The sequence below is a fragment of the Amblyomma mixtum genome, chromosome 8 (genome assembly GCF_055824585.1).
Source record: "Amblyomma mixtum isolate Tamu chromosome 8, ASM5582458v1, whole genome shotgun sequence".
Lineage (NCBI taxonomy): Eukaryota > Metazoa > Arthropoda > Arachnida > Ixodida > Ixodidae > Amblyomma > Amblyomma mixtum.
This window is the reverse complement of record NC_143019.1, coordinates 13,248,641-13,261,643: the sequence shown is the minus strand read 5'-3', so window position 1 is coordinate 13,261,643 and position 13,003 is coordinate 13,248,641. Positions and strand designations below refer to the sequence as shown.

The 13,003-nt window shown below is 46.0% G+C and overlaps 1 protein-coding gene across 1 annotated transcript; it reads left to right on the top strand.

Annotated features, from left to right (window-relative positions):
* Nucleotides 1-2,638: 2,638 nt before the first annotated feature.
* On the top strand, nt 2,639-9,835 carry LOC149331391 (galectin-4-like). Its single transcript, XM_089555490.1, has 8 exons — nt 2,639-2,714; nt 2,791-2,893; nt 2,963-3,155; nt 4,102-4,264; nt 5,569-5,615; nt 7,187-7,278; nt 9,085-9,268; nt 9,695-9,835. The coding sequence occupies exons 1-8, from the start codon at nt 2,639-2,641 to the stop codon at nt 9,833-9,835; spliced, it is 999 nt and encodes a 332-aa protein (XP_089411616.1).
* Nucleotides 9,836-13,003: the final 3,168 nt, after the last annotated feature.

Genomic DNA, 13,003 nt, shown 5'->3' with positions numbered 1-13,003 from the left:
TCATGGATTTCCATAGACGCTCCAACTTAATACCACATAGCTATCTTATCTGCGGTTCTCTTTGCATGCTACCAAAGCATACAAATATCTTGGATTACACCTGTCTGACGGTCTTGCGTGGTCAACGCACATCAGCCACATCACTGTAGCATCCAGGCAATCCCTTGGCTATCTTCAACGCTGAATGAAGTTTGCCCAAGCACATGTAAAATTACTAGCCTACACCCCATTAATAAGTCCAAAATTAGAATATGCAGCCGGCATTTGGAACCCACCTGAGGAATACCTTTCTGAGAGCATATAAACAATCAAAATTACGCCATTAGATTTGTTCATTCCGATTATTCATCCTGCACAAGTGTATCCGATCTGAAGAACCGATCCAGCTTGCCATTATTAAAGCACCGTCGAAAACTAGCCAGTTTAGCCCTTTTTCATCGTTTCTACTATTCATTTCCGTTAAGCATCTACGTCACAAAACACTCCGTTTTCAGCTCGTCACAAATACAGTCAACAGGTGCCATACCGTTTCCCAGAAACACAGACATTTGCGCAGTCTTTCATCATCCGAACAGCAAAAGAATGGAATGGCCTTCCCAATGCCACTGTAATAATAGAAGACACGCTTGCATTCAAAGATAAGCTTAAATCTTTAGACACATTTTAGGTTTTGGTGTACCTTTCCCCTCTAACGTTGACCTACTGCGCTTTGTCCTACTATGCTGTTTTTACTGTTCTCTAATCCGTAATTGAATTCTTACCCAGCGTTCAGCGCTTCTTCCTGTCTTTTATTCTTGTCTTGTTTTGTTTTCTTTTGTATTAGAAAGCATTTGAGCGTTTTGCATTTTGATTATCAGAGCTGTTTGCCTGCTTCATTTGTATTTTGAACCTCGATGTTGGCATTGTATAGAATATGTTCGTTTTTTGTTGATATTTCTGTAGAACCCACCCCTTACGTAATGCCCCTTGTTTGGGGTCTTTGAGGTACTAAAATAAATGGTTTTGGTTTATGGGGTATAACGTCCCAAAGCGACTCAGGCTATGAGAGACGCCGTAGTGGAGGGCTCCGGAAATTTCGACCACCTGGGGTTCTTTAACGTGCACTGACATCGCACAGTACACGGGCCTCTACAATTTCTCCTCCAAAGAAATTCTAGCCGCCGCGGCCGGGATCGAACCCGTGTCTTTTGGGCCAGCAGCCGAGCACCATAACCACTGAGCCACCGCGGCGGTCCACTAAAATAAATAAATAAAGAAATAAACCTGTAGAACAGATAACTGTGTGAAATAAGACAGCGGCTATCACGGTGAACGTACAAAATAGGGGTACTATATGACACATCACAGACTAACAAGCTTTCCATTTCTACATCAAAAATCATATCTCGCCCTATGAGAGCCCGAAAACAGACGTTCGGGAAAATGTGCAAAGACATATTAAAGTATTCGAATCAATATGGGCTGTAGGTAAAGCATGCCAAGTTGTTTTGCGCTAGGTCTTAAATGCCGAAGTAATGAACGATTAAATTTTAGGCTTGGACTCACAGCACCAGAGGAGTGCTGCGAAGCTCGGTACGACTTCATGGACGCTCAGATTTCAAATTTCCGCCGCTGTCAAACACACGCTTATGAGCTTCATTGGGTGCTGCCAAAGAGGGCTTTGCTTGCAATGGCGACGACTTTTTTTTTTCCTTGTAAGTGTTCATGCGTTATAAATGTATCGGTTCCGCAGACGACGTCACCGTGCACCGCCACATGGCTCTGTGCTCTGCTCAAAAACCTGAAGGCTGTCGAAATTTTAGTCGGTGATTACGTCGCTATTTAAAATACTAGCCCAAAAGACTTCGCATGTTTTACCTCGAAGTTTCACACATTCGACCACTTTAAACTCGTCGAAGTCTAAAACCTCGGCAATCGCCCTTTAATTCAGCTTTAATTATATCCGAAAAGCAGAGGGCAATTATAAGCAGGTGAACAAAAAAAAACAACTCCCACGAACCGCTGTTTAGTTGTATACAGGTAACATTTGCAGCATTCTATGTATGGCCTCTCGCACAGTTAACGCCTGAAGTATTTATTGGATGCCCCACTGATGCGGAACATATGACTCATAGTCTCATATTCTGCCATTATACCGTAAGTGCTGTTTGATCCGATACGTAATGCGTAAACATAGGGCGTATGGTGAGATTTAAAAGGAACTGAATATAACGGTTCCCGCTCATGACAATCAGTGTAATGCGTGAAACAATAGATGCAGCATCATTGACGTATTTGGCTGCTATACAGTTCCCGTTTCTTGCCTACGACGTAAACAGTGTACCTCAATTAATACCTTCCACATTTACCTGATCCGCTGATTTTGGTAGCTGAGAGATAAGGTGTTTCGTAACCCACCGCTACCCCGAGCATGTTATTTGAATTAGTCCCTGCACATCAGCGCAGACCAATATCATGGCGGGGCTGAGGGAGAAGTCAAATAAAAGGTTCCGATCCCTGCCACGGAGTATAAAGCTTGCACAAGCGGAAGCAATACCAACTACCAATCGTGAAGCGGTGTTGGTTCGGCTTCTCGCCTTGTGCGTTGAACGTGTCACGCAACGCCTGCTGTATTTAACTGTCTCTCTGCTGCCGGAAGATGACAGCTAAGGTATCGTCGCTCTGCACTCGGCCGCTATACTCTGAGCCACGCCTGCTGACATTCGAAACGGTGAGTATCACTGCACAGCTCTGCGCACGTCCCAGAAAGGTCCCAAATAAGTCCCAGAACTCAGAGCCCCTTGCTGGCAGGTCGTGCTATGGACCACCCCCTGGAGAAGCTCGTGCCTGGTACGGTCCACGTTCCGGGCACGCTCATTGAGCTGGCTGGCCGCGTCCTGAGCAGCCCGAAGAGGTAATGTACGGGGCCTGTGTGGGCAGGCATCACAGCCCACATGTACGCGTACTCGTTGCTTTTGTACAGGTTCCACATCAACCTGGTGACTGGCACGGGCGACATAGCCCTGCACGTCAACCCCCGCTTCGATGAGGGAGAAGTTGTCTTCAACACATTCCGCAACGGCTGCTGGGAGAGAGAGCAGCGCGTCGGGCGTCTGCCCGTGCAGCAGGGATGCAGCTTCGAGGCCACGATACTCGTCGAAGAGATGGGCTACAAGGTATGTGCGCCCTGGTGGGGGAATCAATATCTACAGGGCAAGCACAGCATCATATGTCGCAGTGGTCTTGTCAGTTCAGGCTGCTTTGCCTTGTTCAGACACTTCTGGAAACAGCAGAGCAGTCGGTAGTATAATTCTGTCTTCTTTTAGCCCGACAGCAAAGTTGCAACTTCGTCAGTGCGACAGCTTTTCCACAATACAAACATCTGTTTACATTACGCTGTGGCTGGATAATCCAGCTATCTGGAACACCGATGGAGTGTCTCGCGACTTTTTTTCTCCCTCTCAGAGAAAATTTCTATGGCTGCCGCACTCTAGTATGGCATCCTTTGGAGAGGGTCCAGCGGATAGGCAAAGGCAATCAAGCCAAGTTCAGCAGCTGCGCCAACGAGCAGTGGGCGCAGTTATTTCACAATAAGCGTGGTGCTTGAACGAGATCTTGGGTTATGCTATCATTCGGCTTGAAGATAGCGTTCATGTGGTGTTTCACGTACACTTTTAAGCTCCACTTTCGCGGTTCACTTAATGACGACCTTTCTAGCATAGAGCAATCTCAAAGTCTCAGATCGGCGTGCCCGTAAAACCTCACTAGAACTTCTCATCTCCGTGATCATCAAGGTTTAATTTCTTGACAGTATCACTGAGCCAGCAGCTCAAAATTGTTCACTTTTTGTATTTTTGTAAATAGCGCAAGAAGCTCTGCCCTGTCCTTTCTCGCTGTCTCTTCCCTCTTTACTCCGAGATATCCTCTCCCTGTCCCATTTTTCCCCGTCTTTTTTTTGTATTTTTAAATAATAAACTCTACTACTTCTCCTACTACTACTGTCGGTAGGATCTATGCTGCTGGCAACGTGTGCTGCTGGAAAACAGTACTATGAATATGGTTGGTCAAGCTTTGGGCACTTGCCGAGCAGAACTGATGAAGCAGTTTTGCCAATGCTTGCAGGTGGCTTTCAACAAGCACCACTTCGCTGAATTCAACCATCGGCTGCACTACTCCATGGTGGAGAGGCTCAAGGTGGATGGCTGCGTCACCATTCACCGATTCGAGCAGACGCTACCACGGAGTTACGCGGTAACTGCACCTGGAAAAGGAATCCAGTCTATTTATCACAACACTAACATCATGTCAAGACTGCATGACTGTTTTGCATTTGTCATGCCATCCGTGACACACACGGAGGAAAAACAGAAATGGATTTCAGCATTAATGGAAGTAAAAATTTTAAGGAGTTTTTTTAAGATGCCTTAAATTTTCAATTCAGAAATGCCGCAAAGCAAGTTTACGTACACGATTCCAAAGAATCGTGCATGGTTCGCTGCACAGGGACTGACCAACACAGCTTCCCTTCCATCATATTTTGTATTTGTTACATAGTCTCGAAAGTGAAAACTTGTGCAGCTCCTCGCCTTTGTAGAGGTATAAAGGGCTACTCGGCTATAGATGGGGCATTTGGAACCTCATTGCCGTCACGTAAAGGCGACTGGCTAGCAGCCATACAATATGTCAAAAAATCCTTTCGCAGCAAGATGACGTGGTCTGACTCTTAGATAGAACATGCGTTAGAACGGGAAATCAAAGTAAAACAAAATAACAGTGCCGTATTAGTAGGCTGCGCAGTTCGCTGAAAATCTCAGTCTGAATAAACTCCATCATTTCAACTAGTGGAGAAGCCAGCCTGTTACGTACTAGTCTTTAAGCTAGCAAACAAGAAAGATAGTTCTCATAGGAGCATTGTTCTGTCACAAGATTACGCGCAAAAAAGACCCTCGTGCTACATTTGAATCTTGCAAACTGCTTGCAAAAGACTTGATTTCCTTTTTTCGCGATTTGATTTATGAAAATTTTTTTGACAGTTGAAGGGACACCAGCCACGGTTGTAGCTAAAAGTATTTCTGTCTTACGTAGGCGCAATACATGTGTAGTTATGGACCCGTCTATTAATGCGCACATATACTTTTTCCTCGATACATAACTACAAACACATAGCCTGATAAGCGCATTTAAATCACTTTCAAGTCAGTCCTTCTCTGGTATTCGAGTATGTGTGATACTACCGTCAGTAGGACATTGTGTATGTTTTTTTTTTTGCGTTGTTTAAAAGCTCTACCTCATGTCCAGTGCAATGCGAACAATGCAGAGCGAACAAAACAAACAATTATTAGTCAGCACCACATGATTCTTTCCCTCCTGAATGCCATTTTAGTGACATTACTAAATGAACATGTATGGCCTTTGTGCACAGCCACCCATGCAGATAACGCCTCCATATGAGCCACCCATCGTGTGTAAGCCGGTGAGTAACATTCACATTCCAAGGACGCAAATAGTATTCCAAGGAATACTATTTGCGCACCCCTACAAGTGAGTGCCGTTTTTAGCTCAACAACTGCGTCCTCTTTGCGCAGGTACCCCAACCAGTGCTGCCACCATGTGAACCAACCATCGTGTGCAACCCGGTGAGTGACGCGCACATTCCAAGGATGCCATCCAACACCAAATCTGTTGACGAGCGCGGTGTGATGCACCATGCACGGTACATCAGCGCTGTATAGTGACGCAAAGTTGATGGAAGGGAACTTGTTTGCATTGTGGAACGGAACTGGGTAGAGCACGAAATGGGCAGATTGGTAGGGCTGACCTAATTCAAAAGTGATCGGTTTTAGCGGGGGCAATTGAAGCAATTGGTCTTTTTGTACCACTGGAACAGGCAAGCTAACCCTTTCAGGATCTATATATAGTACCCAGTTATGTACTTAGCGAATTCGCAACTTTGCTGGAAGCGTGCGACCGCTAGCATTTACTTATTTGTTTGTTTAATTACGCTGTTCGCTTTGGTACTTGGCTGCTTTTTCTAGTTTCATAGCGACCGCGAAAAATAGCATTTCTCAAAACAATGAGTTTCATACACGTCCTGCGACATCCTCGTGTAGCCAGATTTTGTCACTCGTAATATCGTTTTTTTTTGCTGCATTTCTAGCCTTATAATAAGGAAGCAATTCCTCACTCCCATCCACCCAAGCGCAGCCATACGGCTGCAAAGGAAAACTGTACAGCTTTCACAGAAACTTAGCAGTTAAAGAAAAATTCGTCCTGCTCCGGGGTTCGAACACGGGCCAACCGCTTCTCCGGAGGAGTCACTCTACCAACTGAGCTAACCGGGTCGGGCGAGAGCGAATTGATCAATATCTCGAAGTGGGAACAGGGTTGGTCAAATGTTGTTGATTTTCTCCTAAACATTTGACCAACACTGTTCCCACTTCGAGTTATTGATGAATTCGCTCTCGCCCTACCATAAGCTTACCGTCCGGGTTAGTTCAGATGGTAGAGTGACTGATCCAGTGAAGCGGTAGTCCCGGGTTCGAACCCCGGACCAGGAAGAATTTTTCTTTAACTACGAAGTTTCTGGGAAAGCTGTACAGCTTTCCTTTGTAACCGTATGGCTGCGCTTGGGCAGATGTCAATGAGTAACTGCTCCCTTATTACAAATCTACTGAACCATGGGGGTTTCCCCTAAATACCTGACCACCATTTTTAGCTTTACGCGCATAATGAGTATGAAAAATTTATTGTCCCCTGATGTCCCGTGAATGGATTGTACAAACCCTTGTGTTTCTATGGTACAATTTTCAATAACTGAGACATTCTGTAGGAAATGTTGTGCATGTGTCTGCAAACAAGTAACTGGCGGCGTTTTGCGCTGCAAATGTGGCTAATAATTCACTTTTGAGGGATGGGGGGGGGGGGGGGGGTCTCCATAGACAGTATAGCCGGGAAAAAAAAGACGTTTCTTAAGAGAAAAGACGAGAGGCGCCTAAAAGGATTTAAGGTCCTCGAAATATAAATATCTTCACAGGAGGACATGATTGAAAAAGGTGCCTGCAGGGCTCACTTCTGAGAGGCCGTTCCGCTTCGATAATAATCTTCCATAAGAACACTGGGCACTTTTCTCCGGTGTCTTGCAGTGAAAAATTGGTTAATCACTTTTCTAGAAGGCATCGTTCTCTCTCTCTCTAACCCCTTTGTGCAGCCCACGCCGTTCCTGTATACGCTGCCCCGTGGGCGCCTGCAGCCAGGGCTCACGGTGCAACTGAGTGGACGGCCCCTCTGCGATGCAAAGTCGTGAGTTCCCTCCCTCTTTAAAGTTCCCTGCCTGCAGAAGTTCTCCTGCCCACATGAACACGTTTCTAAGATGAATTGTTTTATTTCACGGTTAAGGTTGGAGCTGTGACGAAAATCACACCAACCCGGTTCTCATTGCATATTGATTCATTTCATTTCCTTAAATACCCGATGACGGGTGTTACATAAGAAATGGTAACAAATTTGCGATGAGCAAGTGTTAAAGGAGTATAGACACCTAACTTTTGGGTGCGTGTTTTCTTCGTTTGCAATGAGGCGTAGGCGTTATTATACTCTGATTACCTCGTGGTATCCTGCTCCGACCGAAAACTATTTATAATCGAATTTTTCACGGGCTGTTTCAATTTCGGTTTCAACACTCGAACGATGACTGTGGCTTCAGAGAGGTTATAGGTCACGTGATGCATGAAAAACTGCAATCAATGCTTCCACATACGTTTTCATTCCGGCACTTGAGGAAGGCTTGCCTGGCGAATTAAAAGGATGAAGCAGTGATTAAATCGCCGTTTTTTTCATGCCGCACGTGACCTATAACCTACCTTTGACCTCACAGCCATCATTTGGCTGTTGAAACCGAAACAGCATGACAGAAAAATTCGATTATAAATTATTTAACGGTCGTAGGAGGTCGGAATAATGCCTTACGCATTATTATAGAGAAGAAAACATGCCGCCAAAATTAGGTGTCTATATTCCTTTAATTCAACGAAATGGGATTCGCAAAATTTTTGGCGAACGCGGATGAAGGCTTGATGGCAGCGATGTCGTTGGATAGGTCGTTCCAGTCTGCAGCTGCACGCGAAAAAAAAAATGAAGCGGCAAAGGCGACAGCGCGGGAACGTGGGATGACGTGTGCGGTGAGATTGCGGGCTGGTGGGACAATGTAGGGTGCGCAGCCAAGTCAACTATGGAAAAACCTGTGGAATAAGCAAAGGCTGGCAATACGGCGACGGAGTGAAAGATGTAATAAATCGGATACTGCTTTCACTCATGACACGCTGTCGTTGTATGAAGAGTGAATAAATCGGGCTGCTCTGTTTTGAAGTGATTCGAGTGCATTTATGACGTAGGCGTGATGCAGGTTCCCAATGGGCGATGCGCATTCAAATTTTAATCTTAAAAGAGATTTATAAGCTAATAATTTTACGAATTTAGGAGCATAGTGGAGATGGCGGCGTAAAAATCCAACTGTTCTATAAGCAGACACGATGATATTGGTAATGTGTGAGGTCCAGGTCAAGTCACTACACAAGGCGACACATAAATACTTACATGACAGAACGGACTGCAAATGGACAATAGCTATTACGAAGGGAAAATCAAGTGGGTTACAGCGGCGGTGAAAGTACAACCGTTTGCATTTATGAGTGTTAAGCTGAATTAACCAATCGTCACACCATTCTTGCATGCGGTTAAGCTCGTCTTGAAGCGTTGTTTGGTCGGAGATATTAGTAACAGTGCGGTAAAAAACGCAGTCATCGGCGGACGTGCAAAAATTAGAAGACACATTGCTGGGTATGTCGTTAATTAAAATTCAAAATAGAAGTGGACCTATCACCGACCCTTGGGGCGCGCCTAAAGTTACTCTTAGGGTATTGGAACTACAATTGCTAACTACAGCAAACCGCGCACTGTGAATGAATGCGAAGCTTGCATTCACAAAGCGGAGTAACATTCTCAAGACCCTCTCAAGGCTAGCTATGTCTGTGTGAGAGGCAAATTGTCTTCGTGAAATAGTTATCCTTACAGTGGGATACTCTAAGTAACGAAGTTATTGCGGCGCAGGTTCTTCGTCAGCTTCCAGTGTGGGGGCCCGGGTTCTGACAGCGCATTCCACTTCAGCCCACGGCTCCATCAAAAGGTGGTGGTGTGCAACAGCTTTGAGAATTGTGGCTGGGGCTCCGAAGAGCGCCAGGGCCACAACTGCTTCCCCTTTGCCCCGGGTGTCCCCTTTGAACTGCTCATTCGGGTACGTGAACGTCACCTCCGCCGGTTCTGTTTCGAAGGTCCTCACCGAAACCGAAACAGTTCCACGAGAAAGGAATTCGATTATAGATTACTTAGCGGTCGTAGGCGGATACCGCGTGGTAATCCGTATACAAAAACGTTAGAGATCACAGCGGCACCCGCATTGGAGAAATGCGTAAGCATGACGTCACACCTTATGACGTCACACCAAGACATCGACGTCGGCCAAGAAAGATTTCCACACTTTTCACGTCAACTAATAGTCGTGACCGGAAGTCGAGACCCTCAAACCGGAAGTCTATCACTTATTGATCACTTAGCGAAAACTTATCGATCAGTTATCGATCACTTATCGATACCTTGTTGATAGCTATACTCCTTTCAGAATTTAGGCGATGCAGAAGAGCGACTCCTCTTCCTGTTTCAGGTGCTGGAGTGCGGTTTCAATGTGACCGTCAACGGGCAGCACTACGTACAGTTCCAGCACCGGCTGCAGCCTCTGCATCGCGTCAGCCACTTGTTCGTGGAAGGGGATGTGATGCTGGCGTATTGCAAGTTCCAGTACTGAAAGTACTGAACAGTTCCTGCACAGGAAACGCTTCCAGGCACAGCCTTCGCAAAAAGACCCTCGGTTTCCTTGTTATGCTGAAATAAAGATGCTGTGAGTTAGCCTGTAGGGTTGAGGTGGTAGTGTCGACCCTTACTTTATTTCCACGCGACAGCGTTAAAAACCCGATTACGTAGAAAATTCTGCGTCGGTGTGGTCAGCGTTGTAAGCTAAAAATAGGGTGGCGGAGAGTTACCCATGTGCTCCCCCCCCCACCGGAGAAGCAACCTAGGTGGGCAATTAGGGTCACGTGACCTTGTGGCGTCATTGCAAACTGCCCATCGGATTGTGACAATACTGACCAGCGTGGCAGTGGGCTGTTAATTGATGATTGATCACGAGAGGTTGGTCGGAAAAAGCAACCTGGGTCACCAAGACCCATCGGCAGCGCCTTCCATCGCAGGGCACCCAATGGACATTGAAACTCCCTGGGACGTCCCATGGACGTCCTGAACGTTCTCAGGACATCAATTAAAGTTTTGACGTCCATTGTGCGCAGTTGCGCGTTCCTTAACCGCTGCACCATTGCGGAAGCAGTGGTGTGAGTACTCCCAGGGACATATGAATGTAAAGTTGAGGGTGACCGATTCCGCATATAAGGACATTAATTCATTGTCGCTATCGCGTCCTATTCTTAAGAGGGAGTTTAAGTGCCCGCTTTAATTTTTTTTCTGGGTCGGTTGGATCGAGAAAGATGTGAACTGCAAAAAACCTGATGTAAACAGGAGTGAGAACACTAGAGTCAACCTAAACTCCTGTCTGTGTGTGTGTGCGTGCGTGTGCGTGTGCGTGCGTGCGTGTGCGTGTGTGTGTGTGTGTGTGTGTGTGTGTGTGTGTGTGTGCGTGTGTGCGCGCGCGCGCGCGCGCGTGTGTGTGTGTGTGTGTGTGTGTGTGTGTGTGTGTGTGTGTGTGTGTGTGTGTGTGTGTGTGTGTGTGTGTGTGTGTGTGTGTTTGTGTGGTTTGGCGCCTTTGATTTTAATGATGAATAACTACCAACTAGCCCAACAACAAGTTCTTCTAAACTAAAATGTGGCAGCATGTGACCAGACATGGACGTCCTCGCACTCATCTGCAGGCTTGCTCACTGGCAGAACGAGATGAGAGAGGATCGGGGCAGAAAAGTTGTGCCTATTTAGTAGCGAGGTTGACACTGAGTGAAAACGTTGGTGTTGTGATGTGGAGGGGGGTAACTTGCACGAGTTAAGGGTGAGGCAGGATGTCCCGAATGTACCCAGCTCGGTCATCTCCATCATGTACAGTTCAGGTCATGTTCAGTATTTTGCAGTTGATTGTTATAACCACAAGAAAAAAATGTTGGGCGATTTATAGCGTGATTATGACAAGTGCGAATTAAGTGCATTAGCACTTTGATTACGATTCGAAGCTCGGTTTTCAAGGTGAAGCAGGCTTCAGGCAAGAATGGGCGAAATCGGTGTGTGGGGCCTTAGTGATGGCGCACTATACCTGGAATGGACACTTAAGCTCCGCCTTAAGGTTATGACACAATAGCGTTAGTGGATTAATTCTCCTATAAGCGAAATTGCACATCCTCTACATTTCCAGGTCGTTGGGAGTCCTTATACTACTCCTGGCGCAGTGGTGCAGCCATTAAGAGATGCGCCACTGCCCTGCGATGATATCGTCTGCCACCGGTGGTGCTTGGAGACCTAGGTTGCTCTTCCCAGCAACCTCTCGCGAGCAATCGTTGATTTAACTGCCACCTTGGATATCGCGCAGTCTGTCACAATCCGGTCGGCAGAGATTATGGGGTTTTATCATAATCCGGTTTATGGGGATTTAACGTCCCAAAGCGACTCCGGATATGAGGGACGCCGTAGTGAACGGCTCGGAAATTTCAACCGCCTGCGGTTCTTGAACATGCACTGACATCGCACAGTACAGCCGGCCAAATCTTTAGCTGGCGTGCGTGACGGCCGCGTTTTCCGTACTCCTGCAGCTTATGACGAAGCAAACTTGCGAAAATATCAAATCTAACCATAGGCTCACTAAGCCACTGCTTAATATTGAGTTTTACGCAAGTTTTCGCCGTCGTAAAGTTCAGGAGCGCAGAAAAAGCGGCCGTCGCGCACGCCAGCAGATTTGGCCGGCTGTACATGGGCCTCTAGAATTTTGCTTCCATCGAAATGCAACCACCGTGGCCGGGATACATGGCGCTGCATGTAGTTATGCAAAAATATGCACTGATGCACTGATTTGTCTTACTTCTCCGTTTTTCTCTTTGTTTTCGATAGCCAGCGAACTATAAAAGCTCCTGTTGTAACTGTTCGTTGAACAGGAAGGGTTATGGTGTACGCTTCTTTGATGCAACTTTCTGCGCTCTGAGTGAGGGTATCGGTGTTTGTCTGGCATAAGTGAATAGAACTGTCCAAATAACTTTTCGAAACACAATACGCATGGGTCAATATACAGCTTAAGTTTACATGAAGTTTAAGCGTCCAGATTTCCAGTCTGTGGTGACCGCAATCACTTCGGAAGACAAAATACTTGCCATAACTCCACAGGCATTTATATCCCATCCAGGCGCACTTTTTTGCATATGATGTAGCTTTACATTCTTACACTCTTTTGAAAGGATCACTTGTGTTAGCCGACATGATAAACAAACTATATTAAAAATTAGACAAGCTGGTTCAGCATTGGATTGCATTTCTGTCAGCATGTCATTGCTTGGATTTTAAAGCAAGAATATCTGAAGCATCTATCTTCTTTTGCGTTGGACAAGTTTTGAAAATATCGAATGAATGTACTTCCTCTGAAATCAGTGAGCCAGCAAACATTAGTTGATGCTGGACACTTGTAATTTGTAACCATAACTCATAATTTGTCACCGTTAAGTTGTCGTACCCGTGTTATAGACGCTCTGGTCCGCGAGATGGTCGAGAAAAAAATATCAGCAGCGCATTTTTATACATTGCCGACAGTACCGACTCTGGAGCCCGAGTTACACGATGAGGCGACACTCTGACAAAAGATCGTTCCAGAATTCATCCGGAATGCCAGAAAATTCATCAGTACGCTGACCGAAATACCATTGAATTAAAGTGCCTCGTAGCGAGCTAGTGAATCGTTGGCAAGAGCCACTTCGGACGTAGACATTAAAATTTGACA

Bases quoted from the DNA above. Each gene is read 5' to 3' on its own strand.
- LOC149331391 (XM_089555490.1), top strand. From the start codon at position 2,639: ATGACAGCTAAGGTATCGTCGCTCTGCACTCGGCCGCTATACTCTGAG. The intron at 2,894-2,962 runs GTAATGTACGGG...GCTTTTGTACAG, and splicing joins GTCCTGAGCAGCCCGAAGAG to GTTCCACATCAACCTGGTGA. The intron at 9,269-9,694 runs GTACGTGAACGT...TTCCTGTTTCAG, and splicing joins CCTTTGAACTGCTCATTCGG to GTGCTGGAGTGCGGTTTCAA.